Source organism: Lonchura striata, chromosome 1, assembly GCF_046129695.1.
Source record: "Lonchura striata isolate bLonStr1 chromosome 1, bLonStr1.mat, whole genome shotgun sequence".
In the NCBI taxonomy this organism is placed as follows: domain Eukaryota; kingdom Metazoa; phylum Chordata; class Aves; order Passeriformes; family Estrildidae; genus Lonchura; species Lonchura striata.
In genome coordinates this window covers 14452503-14480125 of record NC_134603.1, presented here as the reverse complement: position 1 = coordinate 14480125, position 27623 = coordinate 14452503, and the positions used below count along the sequence as shown (strand labels likewise).

The 27623-nt window shown below is 39.7% G+C and overlaps 1 protein-coding gene across 2 annotated transcripts in view; it reads right to left on the bottom strand.

Annotated features, from left to right (window-relative positions):
• The window catches only part of SAMD12 (sterile alpha motif domain containing 12), a 173885-nt gene that overhangs the window by 72194 nt on the left and 74068 nt on the right, over nt 1-27623 (bottom strand). For both annotated transcript variants that reach the window (XM_021546420.2, XM_021546419.2), the window contains exon 4: nt 20213-20353. In XM_021546420.2, coding sequence (XP_021402095.2) covers nt 20213-20353 — 141 coding nt within the window. The remainder of the gene's footprint in view (nt 1-20212; nt 20354-27623) is intronic.

The following is a 27623-nucleotide window of genomic DNA, read 5'->3' as shown; positions in this document are numbered from 1 at the left end:
CTAGATCTGATGTGCTGATAAAACAAGACAGCTTATGGCAATAAACATGTCAGATCCATCTGTTCTTTGGGACATTGAGAAGAAAAAGAATGGCTCCCTGTGGTATTCTGTACACTTGAGACCACTCTGGAGAGGTTTCCCTCTGCTGCTGACAGCAATTCAGCTCCACCAGCCTAAGCCAGTAGGTTTCCAACCTTGCTCCCTGTGTTCCACCTGGGCATTTTGTGTAGCTGTGGATTCCTCTCTGTCATGAGAATTGATTGTTGGGACAAGGATGTAACTATACTGGAAAGGCTTTGCAAAGTGAAGAAACAAAATCCAGAAAATGAGAGTGAAGCCAATACTGAACCTACCTCGCCCAGGAGCCTGGCTCCTGCTGTGGCACTCTGTAGCCACAGGCACTTTACTCGACATCTCAGACCTAGTCTGCACACCTTGTGTCCTCTCCTTTTTCAGAGCCACAGCATCCCTTCTCACACTGTTTTCCTCCTATTTGCAGAAACTCACACTGTAAATTCACGTGCCAGGGCAGTGGTCTAAACACCTGAAGGCAACCCTGAGCAGACAACAGCTGCTCCAGTGTGTGCCACCATTTGCCCAGCTCACCAGAGTGTGGTTAAGCCAGCGCTGAGCTGCAGCACTGGCAGCTAACACAGAGCTACCCACTGCATGGCTCCAATATGGACCACACCAGCTGGAGCAGAACAAGCACAGAAACAGCTGAGAGGCCTGAGGTGCTAATGACAGAAATAATCTTCCAGCAGTGCTTTAATAAAAGTCACATTTCAGCCACCTGCAGCCACATTCAAGGCATTTGGCAGCAATTTAGGGGATGTGCTACTTTCTCACAGGAAGGTAGAATTAAAGATTTTTTTACAGGATATATACACCTCTGATACTGGACAGACTATAATTATCTTTCACTCAAGAAACACCCATTTATTTCTTGATTTTGACTGGCAGAAGAAAAGAGGGAAGTAGGTCTCCAGCTCAAATGAACACAGGAGCCCCAGATAAAATGCAAAATGTTCAGCTTCTTTCTGGAGAGAGCAGCCCCCAGTTTTGGTCACATGAATGTAAGAAATAAGTATGCAAAGGCTACTTTATACCATATACTGGTTAAATATCCATATTACAGAACCTACCTGAAAAGAAAATGTCCAAGAAGCCACAGCTCACTGGAAAAATTCTGCTTTTCTCTGCCCCTCCAGATTAGTCCCAATTTTGAGAGATTTTTAAACCTTGTTTCAACTTTCCCCTAAACACTTTAAGCTAGCATTGAGCTCTTGGTGCTCAACAAAGGCTGTAAAAGCTTTCATGAGAATTCCTTACTCTGGCTGGGAACATGCTAATTCTCACAAAATAGGACCTGTCGTCCAACACAATGGACTCCACATGCCAGACACGAGAGTAGGAAATAGATGTTGTGAGATGAGATGGAAAGGGACCATGGAGTTGGAAGGATGGCCCTTCTAGAAACTGCAGCCTCTGCCACGTGTTGCCAGGTAGAGCTAGTCTGGAGATCCCAAGTGTACATGCATGGATGTGGCACTTGGATGGTGTCTTAGGTGACAGTGTAAGATGTAACCAAACATATGTATTCTATCACCATTTTCATAAGCTGTTAAAACCAGGTGGGGCAGTGTTCTTTATCTCTTCCATGACTCATCCCTGATAACTCCCTTGGTGGGGGGGGTTATCTTCTACTAATGGGCCATTGAGTCTCACTGCATGACTCATAATATTACATCATCCTATTTGAAATGCTCTGCCCAGGGGGAGGAACAAAACATTCCTACCTGGTTATAATCTGTGGTTTGGAACACCACAAGTAGCCTTACCTACTGGATTCCCAGAGGACAAGAGCTACATAAACACCAGTGGATCTTCAGAGGAAGGCCAAACCCTTCTAAAGGATCACTGCTTCAACAGAACCACATCTATCACTTCAACTGAACAGCAGCCAATATTTAATTGGATGGCTACCACCACCCTGACAAACAGGGTGTCAGGTTGAATCCTGAGTCTGTCAGTTTAAGACAGTGTTTTGTGCCTTTATTTTAATTTTCCTGCTTAATTGTAGTTCTGACTTGGAATCTCCCACTGGTTTGTTTTCAAACTAGTACAGAAGGGCAAATGAATTTGTATAAATCTGCTTTGCCCTCCAGTTTATCATGCAGCATGTAAATAAACAGCTAGCAAGGTGGGTCCTAGAATGGACAGAGGCTCTGGTGAAGCCCTACAAAAACACAGGCAAACCACAGAAGTCTTGCAATGCATGAGGACAAAGCAGGATCAGACCCATACTGACTCATTCTGCTAAGCAGCAGAAGCAAAGAATTAAGGACCTCACCCACTGTAGTTAAAGAAAGTCAGTTGCTTAAAAAAGGCTAACAAAAATTGTGAAGGAAAAAAACCAAGCAATCAGAGCTGAGGGTCTGATTACTGAAACCCAGAAATATCTTTTAGAAAGCTGGCCTTATTTGCTGCAAATCAGTTTCAGCAAGCAATTTGAAGCTACCACAACCAGCATGCTGTTATGTGTAAGTTAATAAGCATTTACTACTGATGGTTTCTGCAGTGGCTGTTTAATTTTTAATCATATCCTTAATTTACTGTTTACAGTTTTATCCAATTAGAGTATGTGCATGTGTGTGCATCTGTGACAGGGAGAACATGGAAATCTGCATTTAATCAGAAGTACAAAGCCTTGCTCTCAAAATTATGAGATACATGTGTCTCCTGCTTGAAATTTTTTCACATAGCCCTCTTATTTTCCAGGAGAATGTTATCTCAGGCTGTTATGTTGCACCATTCTGCTGTTAGAAATGGGCATCACTGACCTCTCTGTGCAATGCTGTACCTGGAATTTGGAACTGAATGTCATTAAAATAGGCAGTGATAAGAACTAGGCAGTTTTTATGGCACTTTCTTGAACAGAAATCCCAGCATTGCTTTTTATCTGTAGCTCAGGCATTTAGGCAACACCCTGGGTCACCCTCATCCTTCTCATCCACATTTCAACCTTGTATTAGATTCCTGCAGTCAGAAAAACTAGATGCACTGAAGGGATGGAAAATGGACCTTTTACTTTTAAGCATGGAAAATTTTTCATGGTGATCAACAGTATAAAATTTTCAATTACAGAGAGAGAGTAAATAAACCAAATTATAGAGCTCCAAAGAAACCTGGATGATGATGGAAGGACAGAGATTAGAACATCTCAGAGCCCAAGAGATGAGCTAATAACAAATAAAATAATATTACATTCCTATTACTACCTGACATGCTGTTTGGTGTTATGCCAGTGATTAACTAAAAATCAAAGAAAAAAGTGCCAGAAATGCACTCAAAAAGAGACATAATTTGGTTGATATGGATCCTGGCAGAGCCCTCAAGAGGTGATCTGACACCCAGCACAATTTCCTGTGCCATCCACATTCACACTGCCTCCAGTCAAAGGCTCAGCTGTACAGCAAATTAGGACAGGCAGCACAATCCTCAGACAGAGATTGCTCTCACTCCGAGCAGGCAGAGGCGTAAGAGAAAAGGCAGGAGCCTCTGCTTCTCCCATGTAGCATCTCCTGCAAGGAGAGATGGTGGCAGAGACCTTGAAGAGCTCCACAGCAAAGGTTTAAATGGAGGTACATGACCAGGGCTCATAGCCTTCTTCTGCTGTGTTCATGGCTCAACACCTCAACACTCACATCCCTCTACAGCTGTATGTATTCCCTGCAGCCTTGAGAGTTATGCTGAAAAACCCAGACTGCCATCTGCTTTATTTTGCTCTCAGAAATAAAAAAAAAAAAAAAAAAAAAAAAAAAAAAAAAAAAAAGTAATTCTATCCCTCTGCAAATATAATACCTTCAATTTCACTTCTTTTTCTCTGCAGCACAAGGAAGGTAAAGATAGGGAATCGATATGTTCATAGAAAAAATAAACATCTAAAGTTCCCATAAGAGGAAGAAACTACAGGGCTCTAGCTATAGATGTCTTAACAATGGCAGAACAGGTTGGATTAATGTGCTGAGGTAAAAGACTAACAAATAGAGAGGGATAAACTGCTTTTAGAGTAACTGCTACAGATTACAGCACCCTTTTTCAGAAGCCACTGCACTCTGCAGCCAAAGCACAGGGAAGTTGCACCCAGCCTTTGCACAGGAACTGTTCCTAAAAACACCCAGCCGGGATGCTGGTGAGGAGCCAGTGCAGCCCTGCACTCCTGTGTTCAAAACAAAAGCTGCTGGCATCAGCCAGGCAGCTCAAAGACAGCCTCAGTTCTTGTTTGCTTCTTTGCCCCCGGGAGCAGGAACTTGCAGCACGGAAGGAGGAGACTGTGCAATAAAAAGGAGACAGGAAGGTCTCCAGTAGGCTCCGAGTCCTAAAGATAGCAATGAAACTAGCATGAAGGGAAGGAGGAAATCACCCTCCCACATAAGAGGAAACCCCAAAATAAAACCTTTTGGCAGATGGTAAAGGCTTTAGTATTCAATAAAAAGAATGAGCTGCAAGAGAATGCAAGAGAGCTTTAAAGAAGACACAAAAAGCCCAAACAAAAGACATATGAAGAAGCTTGTTTTTTTCAGTCACCCTTCTGTGTCACTATTCCATTTTTGAGAGGTTTTACTGGATTTTCTGGTTAATTGAAACTATGCATTAATTAATTATATGAAACAGAAGAAGTTTTCAGTAAGTTTTATGAATTACAAGGTAAAAGTTCAATTCCTAGAGGGCATTCCAGGGGCTCTCGGCCTGGTCCTAGCCTTCCTGTCTAAGACTGCATCAGTTCCACCGAGACAACAAATCCACAAACAAAAAAACCCCCAAAACTTATTTAATATTTATATCAGGTTCAACCATATCCAGATGAAAGAAGAACTCGGAAGACTAAGATCTAACTGCAGTTATTAAAGCACTCTTGTCTGAGAAAAATTGTAGAAGTGAAGGTAGGCTATAAACCTACCCCAAGACAATATATAAAATGTAACCATGTCTGCTTCTGACTAAAGAATTATTTAAATTACAACTAAAAGAATCTCAAAACCTTTAACCCAGAACATGCAATTCTTTAAATGTTCACCTATGAACACCTAAGTGTTGCTTTAACTCTACTACCAGTGAAGAGTAATTAGGCTCAATTAAAAAAAAAGTTAATAAAAAGCAATAGAATATGAAAGATGATGTTATCACTTGCAGAAAAAAAGTGCAATTTAATGGCATAGCATAGCCAGATTTTGCTAACAGGTACAGATAAAGAAATAAATTACTATACTAAGGCAAGTTTGCTGTCAAATTAGCAGTGGGTAACGTCACTTGTTACATGCTTGATGCTGAAAAGTAAAAAGTAGGAAAAGCTACTGCCTATTTGTCCGCTATTACAAGTGTCCTGCATTAAATGGCAACTCCTCCATCTTACAGAGGAAGGAAGTTCCAGAGGACAATATATTCCACCTATCACAGGCACCTGTTTTAGAAGGGCACAGAGTATCTCCGGGGGTGGGTTTTGCTCTTTGTTGATTATTTGAGGAATGTGAACAATGAGCTCAGCTGGACACCAAAGTTTTAGCTGGATAAGGCAAGATGCAACAAAGACTCTTCAAACTGCTTAAGCTAAAAGACAGTATAATTGTTTTTATCTTTGATTATGGCATTTTAGCATTAAGCATGACTATAAAATATAAGATAAAAGTACAGCTTTTACTTTCATTTCCAGCAGTGATTATGAATTTAGGATTGCAAATAACATAAGCAGTGCACATCGTCAAAGGAGATTCTGAGACCAAGTGAAAAATAAGTCTTATATAGATAAGAAACTACTTCTAAATATAAAAAAAAATCAAAATTGTATTTTTGATACAATAAAACTGGCAAGAGATTGCATTTTTCAATTTGACAAAGACTATGCTGGGTTAGAGAGTAGAACCTTCATGTTTCTGTATTTGTGGTTTTAAGTTATGAAAAGGTTTATGGATTTGATTCAAAGGTCAGCAAAGTCATTGGTACCCGTTATTGATTTGAATGGTCTTTACAGTCTCATGCTGTAGAGAAAAAATGGGGTTGATCCTCTTCTCATTTTCACTAGCTTCAATTTCTCTGAAATCAATGGAGCATTACTGTTTCATTTGCCCACAAAGAACCAAGAGCAAAGTTGAGGTCTCCAATTTTCAAAGGGAGATAATTGGGATAAAACCAAATCACAGCTGGTGGTAGACATAAATTTAGATTCTTCTTAGTAGAGTTGCTACCCTTGCTATTTGTTTACTGTGCTAGAATTGGTACAGAATGTGTGCACAAAAAGTAAGGATCAGTTTTAAGTCACCTAAAGACTTTCCCAAAGACTCTAGTCAAATTAATTATAAGCAGCAGAAACTTAAGGAAGATACTATCTTTAGGTGCTCCTAATTTCTAGACACATCCCTGATAAAAGGAGTTTTCTTCTTGTCCCAGCATCTATTTGCATTCCTCACTTAAACAGTCTGGGTTCTGAGCATCTGGATCAAAAGAAAATGGTAGATATCTGTAAAACACATATTCTCACATCAGATTATCCTGTGATCAGCTAAGCCATGTAGAAGTAAAGTAAAATTCCCACTGTAACATTTCCATTACTAGAGAGAATCAAAAAGTTGTCAAGAACAGCAGTAACAGTATCATAAAGGAAAACATGAGTTGCTGACGAAGCAACAGTCACACATTTTAGTGCTTATCACAGCAGCTTATGTTTAAGAAGGGAGAGAGAAAACTTATCAACAAACAGATCTAGGAGGCAAGTATCAGTAAAAAATAATAATTCACTGGGAAAGAGCTTATTAGGATTAAAAGAAAATAAACCACAATTTTTATTATGCAATCTGAGATAAACCTCCACACCTAAAGGAAACGTTTCTAGAAAAAGACAAAAAAGCTCACAGGTGTCTCAATGTATGAAGATACATCTCAGCAAAAAAACATTCATTACCTTGATGGGCTGTAAGGGCTGGCTGCCTTTTGATGACCCTCAGAACTTTCCAGGTTTAAGCAGTGAAACACGAAAGTCAACAATATCAGTATTTAGTGCCACAGTCAACTGCTGTAACAGAATGGATGGGAGCCACACAGATGGGCATTAAAGCATCTCTGGAATCTAAAGAAAGATCTGTTCAGAACTACCCAGGTGACAACTGATTTATCAGTGGAGCTTTAGAGGTAGAAGTATCCTTCCCTTCCTCTTTCCTATCTCTTTCTTCTGAAATACAGTTTGCTTCAAAGTCCTTCAAGTTTAGACTGAGAATTATAACTGTTGTGATACTGGGAGTGATCAGTGTAGGGAATTTTCAAAGGTTTATCTGCATCCTTAATGGCCTGATACTTTTAAAATCTGATCCATTGTCTAAGATGATTGCTCCTTCCACCATTCAACATTCTTTAAATACTCATTAAATACAGCTGGACCATCCTGGCAGCCTATGACAGAAAATTACAAGGAACTGCTGAAAAGTGTTTCACATAGCTACACTCTCTGGAACAAAGTAAAGAAATTTTTCAGCAGACAACTGTAGTCTAATCAGCCCTCTAAACATTTAGACTACAGGAAAATAAATAAAATAAAACTAGAGCAGGAGATATTAATTTCTTGGTCCAACTTTAACAACAATCCTCAGTTCCTCAGGAGTTCTTAAAGGAATGAAAACTAAAAGAAATTAAGAAAGAAGGCTTTTCTCTTTATTCCTAAGGAAGACTGGAATTACCTAACACTTTAAAGAATGAAAGAAATGTGATCACAATTCTCTTTCCATCTCTACCTCTGACAATATGCCACAATGGAAAGAAAACAAAAACCATATGACTTTGGAGGACTTAGAGGGCTTTGGAGAGTAAACTTTAAGAACAGAAGATTTGCATCGCTGAAAGCAAAATCAGTAAGAATCTCCTCCTTTTGCTGTGCAAGACCTTTTCTTCTTCAAGATCTTTCTTTCAAAATCCACCTCCTGCAAGTCCTACACAACAGTGTACTTTCAATGTGGAAAAGCAAGAGTCTGCTGACTGATGCTACCAGAAGCAAGCCTCTTAACTGGTCTCAGTAAAGAAAGAATATAACAAAATTACTTGTTTCCAGGTCCAGGTGTTGGACAGCCTTCAACTCCATCTCCTTTCATGAATTGCCAGCTGATGGCAGGTGGGTGTGCCAGACAAATGGACTGGGAAGATGTGAATCCTCTTTCTAGTGGAGAGCACTCAAAATTCCAAGATCATGTCAATGTACAAGCCTTCATACTGTGCTCAAGCTTGCAAGGGAATCTTGACATGTCTTTTTGCTCACATACAAAAGTCTCTAACATGCTTATCTCTACAGTTCCTGGGGAGAGAGATCCAGCCCTCTTGTGTAGCTGAACAAGTATCCCAAGTCAGAGTCCAGATATATTATACCAGGCTGGCTGGATATAACAAACTGTGCCATTCCTGACCCTGAGTATTTTCTAATCAGGTTGTCTTCAGGTGGAAGCCACTGATTAAGCCAAATGTACATAAACAAACTATTCCAACAATGTGGATAAACTTAACCAAGAATAAGCTCTAAGATGTGGACAAAAACTTAGTGGGGTTGAGGAGCTTCAGAACTGTGGTATTGTCAAGCACAAACTGCCTAAAACTCGACTTATCACTCTGACCCTGAGAAAAATAGTCAAATGTTGACTCAATGCCCTCCAGATGATACCTCTGGAAAAAAATAAATTCTTACAGAGCTACTCGCTGCAGATTTTCTCAATGTATCTTTTCTTTGTACAGGTAACTTCTAATAATTCATGTGACTGGCATTCACTTTTACTGATAAAAATATTTTTCAATTTTAATATCATACAATAGAGCTGCAGCCGAACTGCCAACAGAGAAATAAGCTGTTTTAAAAACAACAATTCTCTGCCACTTTTTCATTCACATTCCTGTTTCAAATTAAGGCTGCAGAATTTATGCTGTCATCTACTGGAATTAACACCAAAAAATTCCAGGTGCTTCATAGTACTTATGCTGTAGAGAGGTAAATAATGTATTTTTAAAAAACTGTTTGGAATTTTGTTAGAAGTCAGAACTTGAATGTCAAGGAACACAAGACCATTGTTAATAGACTTCTATTTATTATTTTATAGGAAATCAATTTCAATTAAAATACATTGAAATAGTGACTGGAAAAATTCTATAATATTGATCTTTTGGGGGAACCAACATAGTTAAAATTATTAATCATACTTGAGCATGTCATAAAACACTAGGCTAGTACCCATGCTTTATGATCAAGTCAAATAAAATAACCCACCCTTTCCTTTGTGGAATATGCCAGAGATCTGCATACTGCTTAGTAAAAAGAAACAGTTCATAACACTGCTGACTGCCTACGTATAACTAAGTAAATGAAGGTGCTCTATCATATGAAGCATAAATGCCATTAAGAGTAAACTTTTATTTGAATAGAACTACATTCATTTTAAAAATTACAATACAGAAAAGCTTCTAAAGAATGTGAATGAAGAAAAAGAGAAGCTTTTAAATAAAACAGGTTCTTTTTACACAACACAGGAAAGCAACTTCATAAAGGCATAAAAAGGAGAGGGTTTTTTCCTGCCTCACTTGAATTTTTCCAGTAATTAGAAAGTTTTATTGCACAGGCCATAAATGCTAGTAACAACAGGAAGAAAAATGCTTTTGAACTCTTTGGCAACACTCACCTTCAGGGATTCAAAACAGCAAAACTTTATTCTACATTTTCAAAAAAGCTTTAAGTGACTTTCATGTTTGTTGGAACTGCCAATATTGTCAAACACTTTACAAACAGGACACATTCGTGTAGGCACAGCACCACCAGTTTCATAAAATCAGCAAGATGATGTTAGCAAAACTGATCTGAGTGAAGAGGGCAATTCATCCAGCTTTCAGACCAATTTTTGTCTAGCGTGGGAGTTTACATCTAGGCTTAGCAAGTCGGAATTTATCTAATCCACATTTAGTCATCTACTGTGTAGACAAATATATCTGCCAGCCATTCCAATTGTCTGTAATAATCAATGGAGTGCTGCAGGTATAATTCATCTGATGCATCTGGGGTGTGACTACTGGATCTCAAATACAGAGGATGTGCAGCTACTGCATGCACATGATAGTAGGATTGCTTAGAGTCTCTGTGGAAGGCAGAAGAACCCAACTGAAGGCATGACAAGTTAGGCTTTGGCACTTTCGTCATTGCTGAGGCTTCTAGTGATGATATTTTAGTTAGTAAAAAACTTATTGTGAATAACTTGCTTCTTAAGAGACTATGAGACAGATTCTCAATGGATACTTAAAAATTAGGCAGGGCAATACTCTTCCAAATGCACCAATTCTGAATGCTGGAGAGCCCAAGGAAATGGGACCACAGAGAGGGAACAGGATACGAGGATCTGCCTAAACATCACCTACGACTGTTAGACACCAAGTAGTGAGACAGAGGAATACTGGATCCAACTGAGATTGGCATTTCTTGTCTTCTTATTCCCAATGCTATACGCTCAAAAAAAAAAGTGTTAATTGATGGAGACAGTCAGGATTGAAACAGAAACACAGCAGTGAAAATTTTATACTTTCTATGGGGTCAGAAGCATAGTTAGGGCTTTGATTTCCTCAGTTCTTTTATAAAACAACTATCAAAGGCATGTAGCAACAGGACAAGGGGTAGTGGCTTCAGACTGAAAAGAGGGTAGCTTTAGATTGAACATAAGGAAGAAATTCTTTACTGTGAGGGTGGTGAGGTAATGGAACAAGTTGCTCAGAGAAGCTGTGAATGCCCCATCCCTGGAGTTATTCAAGGTCACATTGGATGGGGCTTTGAGCAACCTGGGCTAGTGGAAGGTGGCTGGGTGTGCCTGTATGGCAGGAGGGATGGACCTAGATGGTCTTAAAGTCCCTTTCAACCCAGACCATTCTATAAACAATCCTAATTTTATTTTATGTCTGATTTCTGGAAAAATCTCATTAGAAATGAAAATTATGTTACATTGTAAATGTGATTTATTTAAACTTTGTGTGAAAGACTGTACCTATTCCTGGAATCCCTTTTACCAGCCTGTTCTTTGTGAATGGTGAAAACAAGTGATTTCCACTGGCACTGATCACAAACAGCTGTTTTTAAATAACAGACTGACTGCTGAAAGCTTTCTTATTTAGCTAAGTCTTTCATGGCTGGCTGCAGCACAAACAACAATAGTTTACTTTTTTTAATAAACTTTGAGAAAAATTATTTTTTTCTCTTTCCAATTTACACATGAGTGAAAAAGGACATATATATATATATATATATATATGTATGTTTTTATATACATGTAATATATATATTCACCAAGCATCTAAGACACTATTGGGTATGCATTATTTCAGAAGGACTAAACATTCCAGACCAAACTGACCAGTAGGCTGACTTCTGAGAAATTTGAAAAGCAGGAATGAAAAAAAAAAAAAAAACCAAATCAACATCAATAAAATAATAAAAAAAGCAAACAACTGCAATCATGGTCTTGCAGTCATACAAAGCAGCTAATGCTACATTAGCAGTAGACTGAGTTGCAATACTATTTATAGAAACACATAAAAATGCAAGCACATAATAATATTATACAGCTAAAATCTTGCCAGACAAGTTCATCAATACAAATTTCATAGGCCCCATGTTTCCTTATTCATATTCCAAATGAATACACTACACATATTGAAGGACAATTCTGTGCTAAACCTATCCACAGTGCATTACAATGTATTGTCCAGTGTATTGGAACTTATTTTACCTGTCAGCTGAATCACTTGGTTATTTGATATGAATATATATTAGCATCACAGCAGTAGCTTAAAGGTAACTAACAGTCCCACAGCAATGCAATGGTCGGCCAGGGACCATTGACTGCATTGGAAAGTATATTCTTCAGGTTAGAAGCCAGACACTTGAAATTCAAGTAACTGAAGCCATAGATGAAATTTTATGTTTATCATCACTGATGCATGTACATTAGATTTTATCTCTACTCAGATACACATTCCACATACAATATTGTGTTTCAGCTAAAACAAATTAAAAACATACAGAACCCTTCAATGCATACTTGTAAAAAGATATTTTCAGACATCTTTACAATGCCTAAAGTCTGAAAAGCCTCTTATGAGCAACCACAGTTTCTGATTCCAGAGCTACATCCTCTGTTAAGTGCTGAAACTGTCCTTGACTGGAATGGGAAAAATACAATAAAGACTGCTCTTTTGTAATCTAATGGGTGGTAGCAAAGTCATTTTACAGTCTTGGAAAACAGTGTTAAGAACAAGTGCAATGATTCCTGCAGTTGTACAGGAAAAAAGGACATACAATAGAAAGGAGTAAAAGGAATATGGACGTTTAGTGAAAATAAACCCATATTGAGAAGAAGGTTAAGATTTCTTTACCTGTAATCAGGCAATTTAGCATGCTGAGTTCTGGAACACAGTTTTCATGCTCTGACAAGGGATAAACTACTGTTATTGGGTAATTTCTGACAGTGCTTTCACGATACACTTTGTTTTCAACTCACAAGGTCTCTCAGACATTTTGGAGCATAACAGGAGCACAGAGCAAAGGAAACCAGCTGAGAATTAAGCTTTCTGGAGCTCTTCTGTAAGAGCAAGTATTTTCTTCTGTGCCTTAGACAGATGCCATGTATGCAGCATATGCAAGAAACAGTTGCATAGTACTCTGTGCTTTGGGAAGAAAGGCCTTTCCTGACTAGCTGGAAGCTTCAGGGTTAGGTGAAAGAAAAAGGTTAAGTAAAAAAAATTAAAACAAAAGAAGTGATGTCTAGTAGGAAGACAGTGAAGATTTGCTGCAGGCCTTGAAACACCACAAGTATATGAAACCAAGGCTCCTTGGATGCCAAAACCTTGAGTCCAGAATGTACTTCTTTGCAGGGGTGAGAAAGAAATGTGCTGATCTCAAGTCTACAGGAGGGGGCCAGCAAGCTGCAATTGTTTTCTCTTAACTTGTTGACCTTCTAGACCTGTGCTTTGCAAGTTCCCATGTTCTCAAAATTTCTGACCACTCAAGCCCCTTTTCAGCCAGGTGTGTAATTCCAAATCATTCATGCTGTCTACTGGAGCCACCACAGCAGGAAAGGTCTTATGTGGGAAATCAGAAGATGGGACTGAGTCTAGTACTTTAAAGTTTTGATTATGGAAAATGACAATAAATTTCAGATGGAGTGATGAAACCTGGTATGACAGTGCTCAGGTTCTTCCCAGCTTTGATATCCATATGGACAAAGCAGATAGGGCGAACAGGAAGTGGCATCATGTTTCTGATAGACTGGGAGGGTTCCATGCCAAATTTTCATTAAGCCTGCCTTTAGTACTAACAGGCTGATAATGCTGCCAAAATCCTAGTAAAACACTTCTGTTAAGGAGGGCTTCCTGGTCCTGACTTACTCACCACATATATCCTGAAGGCAATGTTTCTGTTACAAAGATCATCTAAAACCCAGTCAATGATCCAACACTAGAACACAAGGCTCTCACTTGTTATTTGCTCAGTTACAGAATCATAGAATATTTTAGATTGGACGGAACCTTAAAGATCATCCAGTTCCAATACCCCTGACAGAGGCAGGGACAACTTGTACTAGACCAGGTTCCAATCTGGCATTGAACACTTCCAGGGATGCACAGCCACAGCTTCTCAGGGCAACCTGTTCCAATGCCTCATCACCTCCACCTCCAAAGAATTTCTTCCTTATATCCTATCTAAACCTACCATCTTTCAGTTTGAAGCCACTACTCCTCGTCCTATCCTTGCCCTTGAAAAGTCCCTCTCCAGCTCCTGAAAAGTCCCTCTCCAGCTCCTTGTAGGTCACCTTTAGGTACCACAGAAGGCTGCTGTAAGGTCTTGTCTCTCCAGAGCCTTTCCAGACTGAGCAATCCCAACTCTCACAGCCTGTCTCAATAGAAGAGGTACTCCATCGTCTGACCATCATCATGGTCCTCATCTGTACTCACTCCAACAGGTCCATGTCCTTCTTCTTCAGGGCCCCAGAGCTGGATGCAGCACTCCAGGTGCTCTCATAAGAGCAAAGCAGAGGACAGAATCACCTTCCTTGCTGGTCACACTGCTTTTGATGCAGCCCAGGACATGTTTGGCTCTCTGAGCCACAAGTGCACATTGCCACTTCACATTGGGCATCTCATTAACCAACACTCCAAGCCCTTCTCCCCAGGCTTTCAATCCATGCTCCACCCAATCTGCATTTATGCTTTGGATTGTCCCAACCCAGGTGCAGGACCTTGCATTTGGCCTCACTGAATATCCTGAGGATTGCATGGCCCCACCTTTCCACCCTGACCAGGTCTCTTTAGATGACATCCCCTCCCTTCAGGGTGTCAACAGCACCACAGAACTTGGTGTCAATGGCAAACTTGCTGAGGGTGCACTGGATCCCACTGTCAATGCCACTGACAAAGGTGTCAAACAGTGCCAGTCCCAATGTAAATGACACTCACCACTGGTCTCCACTTGGGACATTGAACCATTGATCACATCTCTTTCAGTGTGACCATCCAGCCAATTCCTTATCCACTGAGTAATCCATCAAGACCATGTCCATCCATCCATCCAAACCATGTCTCTCCAATTTAAAGAAAAGGATGTCATGTGGGACAGTCTCAAAGCTTTGCACAAGTCCAGTTAAATACACCAGTTGCTCTTTCCTTACCCATCAGCCCATCGTAGAAGGCCATCAAATTTGTCATGCACAATTTGCCCTTAGCAATGCTGTGTTGGCTGACACAAATCACCTTCTTACTTCCTATGTGCCTTAGCATAATTTCCAGAAGGATCTGTGTTCAGGACTACATTCAGCACAGGTAGCTCGGTGAGCAGCTGCAGTGAGAGCTACAGATTGAGCTCTGGGTGGCAGGAGGCCGAGGCAAGAGGCTGAGATCTGGCACTGACCCTTTGCACAGCAAAGGGCCCAGGGACCTGTGGCACCAGCCAGGTGACTCAGAGACACAGGAGGAGCCAGTGACTCAGCAGGAAGAGCCCACACTTTCCTCTGCTTAGACCATAAGGATACAGAAGCCCAGGGTTTCCTTTGTTCTGAAGCAACAGCTTGAGTTGTTATTTTGTTGCTGTACCGTGATAAAGCTATTTAAAGATTTCAGAGGTCTGAGACTCTGCTATGGGAAACCCTGGGCTGAGCTGGTAAGGAAACCTTGTTTGCCTGTGAGAGTCATGTGTGCGTAGGGAGTCAAGCTGTGCACACATCAGCCTGGAGCTGCCCACTGTGGAGGGGTTTTGCTTCAGCACTGAGATCTCTGGTAGCAAGAGTGTGACTGCCCGAGAATGGTCAGACAGAAAAGTTTCCTCAACATCTGTTCCATGATCTTGCTGGGCACAGAGGTGAGACTGACCACCCAGTAGTTTCCCCAGTCTTCCTTTATTCCGTTTTAAAAAATTTGGGTTCCCATCACTGGAACTTGATTGGAATGCAAAAACTTCTCAAATAAGATGGATAGTGGCATAGCCACTTCATCTGTCCCTCGGGACCTGTGGATACACCTTCAGGATTACTTAGGTGGACTTGATCCTGATCTACAACTGGTTCTTCATTCTCCCAGCCCCTGCCTTTGCCTTCTGTGGCTGGAGAACTTGCCAGTGAAAACTGAGGCAAAAAATTTGTTGAGTACGTCAGCTTTCTCCATTTCCTGGGTAACCATATCTCCCATTTTCTCCCAGAGAAGACTCACATTCACCCTAGTCTTCCTTTTATTAATGGTACACCTATAGAAGATTTTCCTATTGCTGCTGACATTTCTGCCAGCTTTAATCTTATCAGAGATTTAGCTTTCCTAACCTGATTCCTGCTTCTCACTTTCTGTTTTTCTCCCAGGCTACCTGTTCTTGCTTCTAGTCTCTGTAAGGCTTCCTTTTTGTGTTTGAGTTTGCCCAGGAGCTCCTCATTTATCCATGTGGGCCTTATGACATTTTTTGCCTGATTTCTTTATTGTTAGGATGCATCACTCCTGAATTTAGATGCAGATGAGATGCAACTCTGAAGGCCCTCCAATTTCCCTCCTGGAAGAAAACAGTGCTAGAGTTCCTTAACAGGTTTTGAAAAGGACTATGCTGGAAATAAGAGGAAGGGAGGGAGGGAGGGAACCAGAACATATGTGGCTCCCATTGGGCACATATGTATTTCAGTAACTGAGTGTCAGCACAGGATGAGCAGAAAACTTAGTGAAGAAATAATTTCAACAGGTATCAACTACTGAGATAATTTTCAACAAAGCACAAAGCTTTATCTTAACATGTTTTGCTAGGAGGAGAAATACTGTCCTGGCAGTATATTCAAGCAGCACTTATGCCCTGTATGAAACTCAGAGAGGAACTTAGAAGGGGGACCAGCATTATCCTAAATACCATAATATCATTTAATCCAAATCCAAAAATGCTACTCAAGTGCAGTCATATGAGCAGATTGCTGTCTGTGGATACTTTGCACAGAAACATACACAGCACTGTTGTACCACTTTGAGGACAGCCTCTTCTATGCTAGCCAAAGCAGGACTCACATTGAAAAATCTTAGAATAACTTCTTTCTTCTCTGTGTAGTTATGTAAGGCTTTTTATTAAAAAATGATCTTTCAACTCAGGCTTACAGTGATAACAGTATAATAATGGTGTTTCCAACAGTGTGCAGTTCTCCCCAGTAGACATTGGAAGATATTTTGTCAAATTAGTTCCTCAACATCACTAAGTCTGGGAAAAAAGCACAGATCAGTAGCTGGGCCTGTGCTCCTTCTATCCTAGTGGAGGCTGGAATAGTGTTTCTACCAATAATAGCCTCAATCAGGCAATCAGGCAGTTTTTGCTCCAAAGAAAAGTCTTCCTAAAACTCAAGGCAAGACTTCAATTACACAATCACATACTATTCTGACTTTAAGAGACTGGATGGTGTGTCTTGAATGAAGAAGAATGAAATGGTTTTAAGTCACTTTCTGAAGCAGGAGTAGAAAAGAATGCTATTGAGTTTTAAAAATGAGGTTAGCTTTCTCTGCAGACAACAGAACACAAAGCCACTTAAAATATCTGGTAACTATTATATAATGCTTTTTTAAAACTTTCTGTGTTCGATCCAGCTTCAACTGGGGTATGTACTAAAGTCAGTGGAAGTCCTTTTGCTGACATCAATGGGTTCTGAATTAGGACCCCATTGCTTGTAACCCAGCTTGTGTGCTACATTAATTCAGAAATGGGTTTTAACAGCTTCTTTCACCTAACAGTCTCCTGAGCTGTGCACTGAGAGACAGAGGGCTTTTCCCCCTCCTCTTTTTGGAGGACAGCAAGGCACAACATAGCAATAGATACAGTGTGATCTTGACTTTGTGAGTGCAATTTCCAAAAGGCAAAAATACCTTTACAGAGAAAAAATGTTCTCTAAAAATTCTACAAAACAAAACAAAACAAAACAGTTACAGAAAGCTATTCCAGTAACAACCTGGATCAGGAATATATAAATCATAATAAGAATATGAGTGGACACAGTTTGGAGAAACTGGGAAAATGGACAGAACCACTTTTGGAGAACAACTGACATACCAAGAGCTTTACAAGTTGTACTGTGGTCGAGAAATAATATCTTTACCATCAAGCACTTTCAGTGGACACACACTCCAGCTTGGTGTAAATGATGTGATAAGGGACAAGAGCACTGCTGTCATCCTGTCACTCACTGTTCCCCCACCCTGGAATCATACAATTTACACAGCTTTACTGCACAGGGGGATATTCTTATAAACTGTTGTTCTGCCCATAACTTCAGATCTATTTAAGAAGATGAAAGTAAACAGAGTTTTGGTTCCCCTAGCTTTTTAAGAGTCTGCTTAAGCACTGTTATTATTCACCTGGGAGATGCCTGCTTTCATATTATTCTTGATTGACCAATAGGACATGAAGATTATTGGCTTTCAGACAAGAAGTTTTACAATCCACCAGGTCCATTCAGAGATAGGTTTATTAAAATGGTATTTGTGTGTTGTTTTACTGATATGAGTTTGCATTAGTGCCACTGTTTTCTTCCCCACAAGGACAGAGAGCTCTTGCTCCCTCACACAGCCATTCTCAGCTGAGCTCTGGAACACAGGGCAACCACAAGCTCTTGTGGCTGGTGGTCACACCAGTGGCCACCCAGCCCTGAAAACCATAGCTTTGAATGCAGCGTGTTTTGTCTCTCTGAGCTAACCCACCCGACCACCAGCGGTGGGTACTGGCCCACATGGTTATATTGTAACAGACCCCAGCAAAGCAAGGAATAAATTCTTCTGACAAAAGTTCTCAGACTGAGCCATTTCCCCAGGGTTGTACTGGAGTGGCTCTGAAGTGCAGCACAATGGCCAACACCATTGTGGGGGAAGACAGCCAGAGCTGCAGACCTCCAGCTTTTTGTCAAGCTTGTGCTGCCTTTCGCAAAGCACGCGATGTTTTGTCTTTATGGAATGAGAGTACCTAAGAACATTCCCTCTACACAACCAGAGAGAGACTACATTAAACACACATCCATGCATTCAGTGCTGATCTGTCCTTCACAGCCCAGCATGTTTATTCCTTCTCTTACCAAAGTCCAAACTTGTATCCTCAACTGCATAGGCAAAGACTGCAGCATCAAAGGATTCTGGCCTGAATTCCTTGAATTGGGAGTCCCTGCTGCCTGACTGAGCCTAAGTCATGCACCAGTTATGTGTCCAGAGGGGAACCAGAGAGAAACAATACACAGCACAGGAAATACATAGTTCTCAAAGGCATATACAAGTCTATGCAGGAATCTATCTGGACAGCAGTGATCAACTGATCCAAATTTATAGCTCATGAGTCTTCATTGTCCCATATCAGTCAAATCCCAACTTTCATAAGCAGGCCAATCACAGTGATGGTGGATGACCAGACCTTCACAGTCCATCAGACTCTTAAGTAATATTCCAGATGCAGTAGAAGAGAGAACCTGGCCAACACTGAAGGAAAGGATGTAGGAATAATTGATGAATGGATAAAGGGGAAAAGAAGAATTCTAAACATCTGAGGAAAACATTCATGCTTCAACATGTGCACCCATCTTTGACATGACACGAGATGAGGTGTGCTTCTATTAACAGGCCATGGAAAAACAAAGGAACCCTAAAACTCTGCATCACAATCAGACACCAAGCTTGAAGAAACAATTCAGTTGAGACTTCGGCTCTTTCAGATAAAATGCAGCTTACTCAACTAATAAGTTTTCCCTGTGAGCACAGTGAGCAAGGCTTAATTAGGAACAGAATGTAATGTGTGAAGGACATTTTGTTAAAAATACACTGCATGTACTGAAGGAACTCAGTTTTTCTCATACAGTGTGACATACAACGGGCACCTAACCAAAACACCACAGAAGTACGTGGTTTATGCTATCCCACTGGACTACCAAACAACATTTAACATTGAGAAAGTATTGCAGATATATAGTAGAGGATGTCTAAAAGTTCCTTTACAGTATTGCCACAATGACTGCTTTTCTTCCATGTTACCACAGCCATTACTAGAAAGCTAACTCCAAAAGTCATCATAAAACATCTAAACCTGATTTGGAAAATATATATAACCTTTTCTGTTATTCCTTCTTCTCTGTCTTCTATTCTAGACTTAATATTAAGCCCAGTTTTGTTTTTTCTTAGCAGCAAAAATTAGAAGCAACTCAATTCAAGTCAATAAAATTATTGCAACATGAAGAAGGAATCAGCCATCTGCAAAAAATAGTCTAACAGGTAATTTTCCACTGACAGCTCTTACCATAAAACAGGTGACAAAAACTACACTGTTTTATCTAACACTGTGTATCTGAAAGTAAACAATTAATGCAAAATGGACAATACTTTTAAAGACAGTAGGTCCTCTATACATAATTATTTTCATCTTAGTAAGCAGACACTTAAGAAGGACCACCATCAAATTGTAGCTGGAGCCTATTCATCACACAAAACAGGCAGCTGAACATCTCTATTTATTTATGCATTGTTTTACCTTTTGATCCCCCCCTTGGAAAGCATGTGGAATCTATGAGACATTTTCACGCATCATTTCTTGTAGAGGAACATCAAGTCACCTTTTATGCCCTCGGGCAAACTTCTTCTATCTGATCTCAGTAACTGCCCACGTCAAAAATATTTTTCATACCTTGTGTAAGCAGCTGGAGGTTTCGGACTTCTTCTCTCACCTTCAGCTGAAGGACTTGCTGCAGAATGTGCTGTCGCAGGCTTTCCTGGGCAATGCCCATTCGTTCAAGCTTTTTGTCAGTAAGTCTCAGCAAAGCACGGCCTGGAAGAAAAAGCCAAGAAGAAAAATCACCCAAGGATTTCCATTAGTGCAATAGGCTCACTCTGACATGATAATTCACTACAGAAAAAATTCTCAGCCCTGAAATACCTTATTCTTATATTGTTCCATCTGTTAGGTACTCCCTTACTGTTAGAAACTTACGTGCTACTCCTCCCTTTTCTCTTGTTTTTCTGTATTGTTTTGGTGCTTTGTGAGATACAGGCATGTAAAACAGGTATCTTGTGCCATTTTAGACAACCAATCACTGCTCTTAAGGGCCAGTTGGTCTTCCATGGGTAGGACAACCCCTATAAGTCTACAACTGACATAGGTGCCTAAATAGACTCTCACCTATTTTCAAACATCATGTCAAGAAGTGAGTGAAAACCTATGACTGTGGGTTTTACAAATTATATCAATTTAAGATATATGAAGGATGAATATTGTTGCAATTCAGATATGTCTATAGTTTAGCAGCACCATTTCCCAGGATGGCTTTGTACTTCATGGTTCAGCCTTCCAAATCCCTCTTAACAGCAAACTATCACAGCAAAATTGGAAAAAAAAAAAAAACCAAAAACCAGAGATCTCTATCAATTATATCTAAACCATTCCTGAAGAATATTTTGTCTGACTATAAAAAACCATCTGCCTATGGTCTTTGCAGGCATTCACTCCCAGTTTGTGACTTATCTTTAGTATTGGGTTAATGCTAAAACACAGCCCCAGGCAGACTGTAGATGTTAAAAAAATCAAACAATCTACATTCTCCTGATTTTGCTAGTGGAACTCTGACTCCATCTTTTGGGCATGGTTATGCTATAAATAACAGAAGCAAGGCTGTACACTGGCTGAGACAACAGTAAGGAAGTATTTGAACCAAGCAGAGAACCAAAGCATCAAGCAGAATTTTACCCTAGGAAGAAAATGAAAACTTACATTCTTTGGTCATGCCCACTGCTGTGAGGTAGTACAGGGAGGACTGTTGTGCAGCCCTCTACTGACTCTTGATTCCCTATATACATTTCCTATCTAAAGGTATCCTGGCCAATAAAAACAAATCAAACTGGAGCTACATTGATACTACCTTGAAAATGACATGTTTGGTTCACTTTTTTAAACAGGTTCAACTTTTTACCTCCTCTGTTTTTTCATTATGAAAAATCCCTTCTTTGACTTCTCAGGCCTTATTCTGAAACCAGAAGAAGATAGCAAAGAGCAAGTTATTCCCTCTGCAGCACAGCAGCCTCTGTGCTACCATTACTGTGGCTTTTGGATGAATGGTAAAATTTAGCTCATTAGAAAGTGTTTCTCAACACAGAAAGATAAGGCCCTTATTCAACATCTTTCCTTGCAAAATAGCAAGGAGTAGAGAATTTTTCTAATTATTTTAATTTAAAAATTTAAGATAAATGCCAAAAATTTAAAGGGGCACAGAATATCTGCCCTAAACCAAGGAGTTAGCAGTATGCCTTTCACAAACTGCCAGATTTCAAGCAGTTCCATAGGACCTTGACTGCTACTCACAAGCAGTTCCATAGGATCTTGATATGACACAATGTAAAATACTGGGATATTACTATTAATAAAGCAAGTTGTTATTGATCAGATAAAAATGACAGCATCCATAGATTTTCTGCCCTTCTGTGTCTCTCAAACACTACACGCTACAAAGGATGACCTTTTGACTAGGAAACCTTTATTTGAAATCACAAACAAGAAGAATTCTAAGGGTTAATGTAATAACAAACTATGGAAATTAAATCTCTTACAGATCAATGCCAGCTGTCTAATTCTCCTGGTGATAAAGGCAGCAATAATGACTTCAATTTTTATATTGTCTTATCTCACTAAAACATCTTAAAGCAATTTATAAAGGATGTACAACAGTTCAAGAGTATGGTCTGTAATGTCAAATTAGCAACTGAACGCAAATAAAAATACAAGACACCAGTTTAAAGAGTGCCAACACATATGTCATCCTAGGGCAGGGAGTCAGCAACAGTAATATGAAAGAACAGACAGAGGCCATGCATCTCATCCAGTGCCCTCCACCTCTTTTTGGCCATAGATATAGTAATTTCTCTTTCCTTCCTCTGGGCAACTCTTTAGTTCATATTCAAATGGTTTTTCTACCACAGTCATTGGCTTTGGAGGTTGAATGTGCACAAAACAGAGATGTCTTTTTCCAACTATTGGTATGTCAGTTCTTCTGCGGCTTAGGCTCAAAGCACGATGCTATTGGCTCATACTGTCTGTAGTAGCTTGCACAAATTGCCTTAAATTAACTCTTTCTTGAGCAAATCCAAAGTGACATGCTGGGGCAGTGATGAGGTAGAAAGAAAACATCCAGATGTGGCATTTCAAAAATATCCTAAGAGACCTGAATGTGAAAATTCAACCCTCCCAATACCTTCTTCCCTCTCAACACTTTGAACAACAACATCCAAGCCACAAATGGAATAATTTTCATTCTGATACTAAATCATGCCTCTGAAAAGATATTTTTAGTGCCTGGACCAGTCACTAAAGCCAATTAGTCACTAAGGCCAAGATCCTGACAATTCATCTAATGATTTTGGATGCTTCTCTGTCTTCCTGTATTATGCATATCTGAAAGAGTAATCACTTCGTACTAAGAACTCTGTGTTATTGAACACTGAAACCAACTGTCCAGAGAACTTGTGGAGTCTCTGTCTTTGGAAGCATTTAAAACCTGTTTGACAAGGTCCTGAGCTGCACTCATCCCTGCTTTGAGTAGATGATTGCCAGAGGTGTCTTCCAGCATCATCTGTTCTGTGAAATAACCTGCATGAAGGATCTTGATCTAAATACCTATTTTCTTTTAAAAAGCTAAGATTAACAAAGGAAATTAATAAGAGTACACAAAAGATGGCCATTTTATCTAGCAACATGATCAAACAGAGAGACAGCTATACAGTAAAACTGGGGGTAGATTTTTAATTTTCAGAGAGTGCAGATACATTATCAAAAGCAGAACATTTCTAAGAGTATACACTGATCTATTCTATACATTTTCCAAGAGTATATACTGATCTTTGCTCAGACACAAGTAGAATGAACTTAACTACCATTGCAGGAAAATCTCCCAACACTACAGAACAGACACTACCTCCTAGATGTAGGAGCTACCTGCCCAGCAGGTATATTTTTTCTCAACAGGACATTTTTTTCGAAAGCACCGAAACTAAGAGAACCATAAAGGTCCCACTGACAAACACCTAGGCCTTGTTTCAAGCTAGTTGCAAGGCTGGAAACCAAATGTTTTTAAACAAAACTTCACAGTTCCTTCAGTATCTGTACACATCTTTTAACACCTAAACCCCAGCCCTCCATACTCAGGGCAGATCAGCCGTGGAATGTTCTGAGCTACCCAGAGGGCAAACACAAAATATAAAATGCTTTATAATAGATTGATGGCCTAATTCTTTCTAATATGACTTAGCTGCTACAGATCTCATTGAATCAAGCTGGGATTAGATGAAAATCTGAACGGAGGGAGAAACATTGCATGCCACAGAATATTAGCATGAGTATAAGCACTGGTCCAATGAGGCTGGCATTGGCCCTTGAGCAAGGAAGGCAGCACAGACTGCTGTACCTAATCAGAAATACTCAGCCTGCCCTGCACTGGTATATCCTACTGCTCTTCCCCCAGCTGCCAGTTTACAGACACACAGAGGGACACCTTGCAAGAAGCCCTGGAAGAACACTGGCAGTGCAGTCGAAGGGACAGGTAAGAAAGGGCTTATTTAACATGTGGAAAGAACTTAAGAAATACAGGGAAACAAGAACAGATAGCTAGTAAGAGGCTGATATGATACAAAACCCTGATGAAAACTATGAGTAATTTAAAGCTGGTGAAAATGATAAACCACTAGTGGGAACAAATGATGGTGTGAAATATGGCCAAGACAGATGACCTTGCTTTCCAAGTACAATATGAAAGGTATACCTGATTATCTAGCCAAGATGTTCAGTTTACTTACCTGCAAAATCTGAAAAAATAGGAAGATGAGATTCACTAAGCTCCTAATTTATGTTTATACTTAAATGCTGCAATTACCATTTTATTCTTAATTAATAGATAATAGTGTGTTTCTCTAGTTTTTCAAATGTGGTGCTTTTGTGTTTACTTGAAATAGTCTGATCACAGCTTTCCTCTTGTTTAAACAGGCTGATTGTTGGCTGCTCTTGACTGCCCTGAACATATCATGTAAGAAATTTCCATGACAGAGACACAGGCATAAATATCATTGTTCAGGTGCTGGTGAGACACAAGTATAAAACTCTCATCATATATTTAGGAAAGAATGCAAACAAGAATGGGCAGAGAGAGAGACTATAATTTCATAGTGAGAAATGGCAAAATTATGAGAGGAGGCAAGAAAAAGAAAAGACATCTACAGAATGAGACTAGCGTCATGATGGCAGTGGAGGGAGATGAATATTGGGAAAAGAGAAGAACTATTAGACTGATTATATATACTATATATATATATATATATATAAAATACATATAACCCCTGACTATATATATTAGGGAACTAATCTGAAAATAAAACAAATGGATATGAATACAATTGAAGATGCTGAGTTCAGAAATACCCTTTAAAAGAAACAGCGCAAACCAGAAATCAATTCAATTTTCAGAGCAAACTTGGTATAACTTCATGATGCTTTTCTGGATAATCTACCAGATCTTCTACAGTCCTACATTTTCTGCTTTTCCCATGAGAATTTAAGAGCCTGTCTCTCCTTCTCATGCCTGTCTCATCACTAGTCAACCAGACACATCAGCCACTTTGTCATCAATGCCTTGCGGCAAATCTACAGCTCTTCCTGCAAAGGCAGCTAGATCTGATTTATCTTACTAATCACTTTAGCCCTAAGACTAATGCAGACTCTTGGTAAACTGCAACTTGCATTACCACCCTCTTTGTCCCCCTTCAGATATCTAATATGTCACTAATCAGGGAAGACTTACTTGCTTTAAAAGTAAAAATGGATTCATTTTTCATCAGACTTACCATAGAAGCAAACACCTTATTGATCTACCTAGCATAAGGGCAGCTGCCAGCCTAGGCAGCTCCCAAAATTACTACTGGCACCTACCTGGTACTTCTGATGTAATGACAAAATCTCAGCTGAGGACCAGCTTAAATAGACAGGAGACATAAGGGATTCTGGTACAGAAATAAAGAAGAAGGAACAATAGTTTCTAATGATAGGGACCAGGAGGAGCAGAGAAGACTATTTAACCTTGAAGAATATTAAAGATCAGCTGAGGAAGTTCTCCAACACCTGAGCCAGCATTCTTCTACTTTCTCATCCTGTTAACAAAATCATTAAGCCTCCATGAGGCCATAGGAATTACCTTCTGATAAGACACATCTCCAGTATGTCTCCAGAGGAAGCACAGGAAACCTTAGGAAGGCTCACATATCAATTTGCTCATGTACCAAACCAGCTTTGGACTTGCCTTTATTTGTTAACACCATCAAAGATGATTCTCTGTATCCTTCTCACTTATTATTTGCTGGATCTGGATGACACCCATTCTATAATAGAGTTTCTCAAAGAAAACACTCATACTGGTCATACTGGTCAATAAACATCTGATAAAACTCAAAGAAGCAGCTATGTAAACAAAGGCACTTTCTGAATATTATTTGCATTCCTTGTGTTAACATTATGTCTGTTTATAGTTCTGACAAGATGAAATTATGACTATTTTTATTTATGTCAATAAATCTAGAATACAACAAATTTATTTCCATAAAGCCCTTCCCAGGTCACAGTTTTCTTGCACCATCCCATCCTTCCTCCACACTTCCAAACCACAAACATGAACAGAATATGAAAGAAAAGTAACTCAACAGAATCTTTAACTTAGCTGCATTATCAAATATAAAACCAGCAATAACCACAACATGGCTTTCTTTCTAAATTTGCTTCTGACAAACTTACTAAGATGTCAGTGTTGCATCTGTCAAGCTATTTAACTCAGATGACTTAGTTTAATGTAACTTCCTCTCACCTTAGTGCTGCCTTTCCCAATTCAATCTATATTCTATCATATACCCCTGTCATTTCCTATTCTCTTAATTCTGATACCATCCTTTGAGCTATGTTCAATCCTGTTCAATGATGGCCTCTGAAATTTCAAGTTAGGAGATGTCTTTCTGACACTCAGTTTTCCTTGCCTCTTCAAGAGGATGTCTCCCAGGTAGCTTCCCCCAGCTGCTTCTCCCCAGGCCACTCTCCTGGAGTCCTGGAGGCTGCTATGCTCCTGACAGAGGCTCAGGCACACCCATCAGCTCAGTCACACCACACCAGATTTATGCTATTGAACAAAACCAAAACACCTGCAGTAATGCTGAAGTCATGTAAAAATACTGAAAGATAGTGACTTAACAGAACATGGATCTAGAATATTCAATTTAGGAACTGCACTTTAAAAATATGCTTCTTTGTCCCTGGTGGATACTTCCAGCCAAGTAGTTCAATAGAGTCCAGGTACCTTGAAAACTAGCTGAAGACAAAAATCCCTCTCCAGAAGTGAAATTCTTCTGATTCCCAACTCTTCCCATATATAAAGCAAGCAATTCCTGCTCCTTGACTTACACATTTCCAAGGAAGTACTTTGCATACTTTGTGTGGGAGCATCAAACATCCTTGTATCATAGAATCATTTAGGCTGCAAAAGACCTTTCAGTTAACCCAGCACTGTCAAGACCAACACTAGACCATGCCCTAAGAGGCACAGCCACCTGCCTTTTAAATACCTCCAGGGATGGTGACTCCACCACTTCCCTAGGCAGCCTATTCCAGTGCTTGACAAACCTTTCTGGGAAGAAATTTTTCCTAATATCCAATATAAATCCTCGCTGGTAGGGCTGTTGTAACCCATGTGCAGGACCTGGTACTTTGCCTTGTTGAACCATACATTTGGGCTTGGACCATCAACTCAGCCTGTCCAGATCTCTCTGTAGAGCCTTCCTGCCCTCCAGCAGATCAACACTCCCACCCAACTTGGTGTTGTCTGCAAATTTACCAAGAATGTCCACAATCCTTTTGTCCAGATCATCAATAAAGGTCTTAAATAGAACTGTTACAGACATGTAAGATCCTTAGTTATAATTTTTTAAATTAATGAATCAATTACTCTAGTATTGAATGATTTACAGATGTATCCAAAAATACCTTTTTTCTAAGACAATATTAGAATACAAATCTCAATACAGAG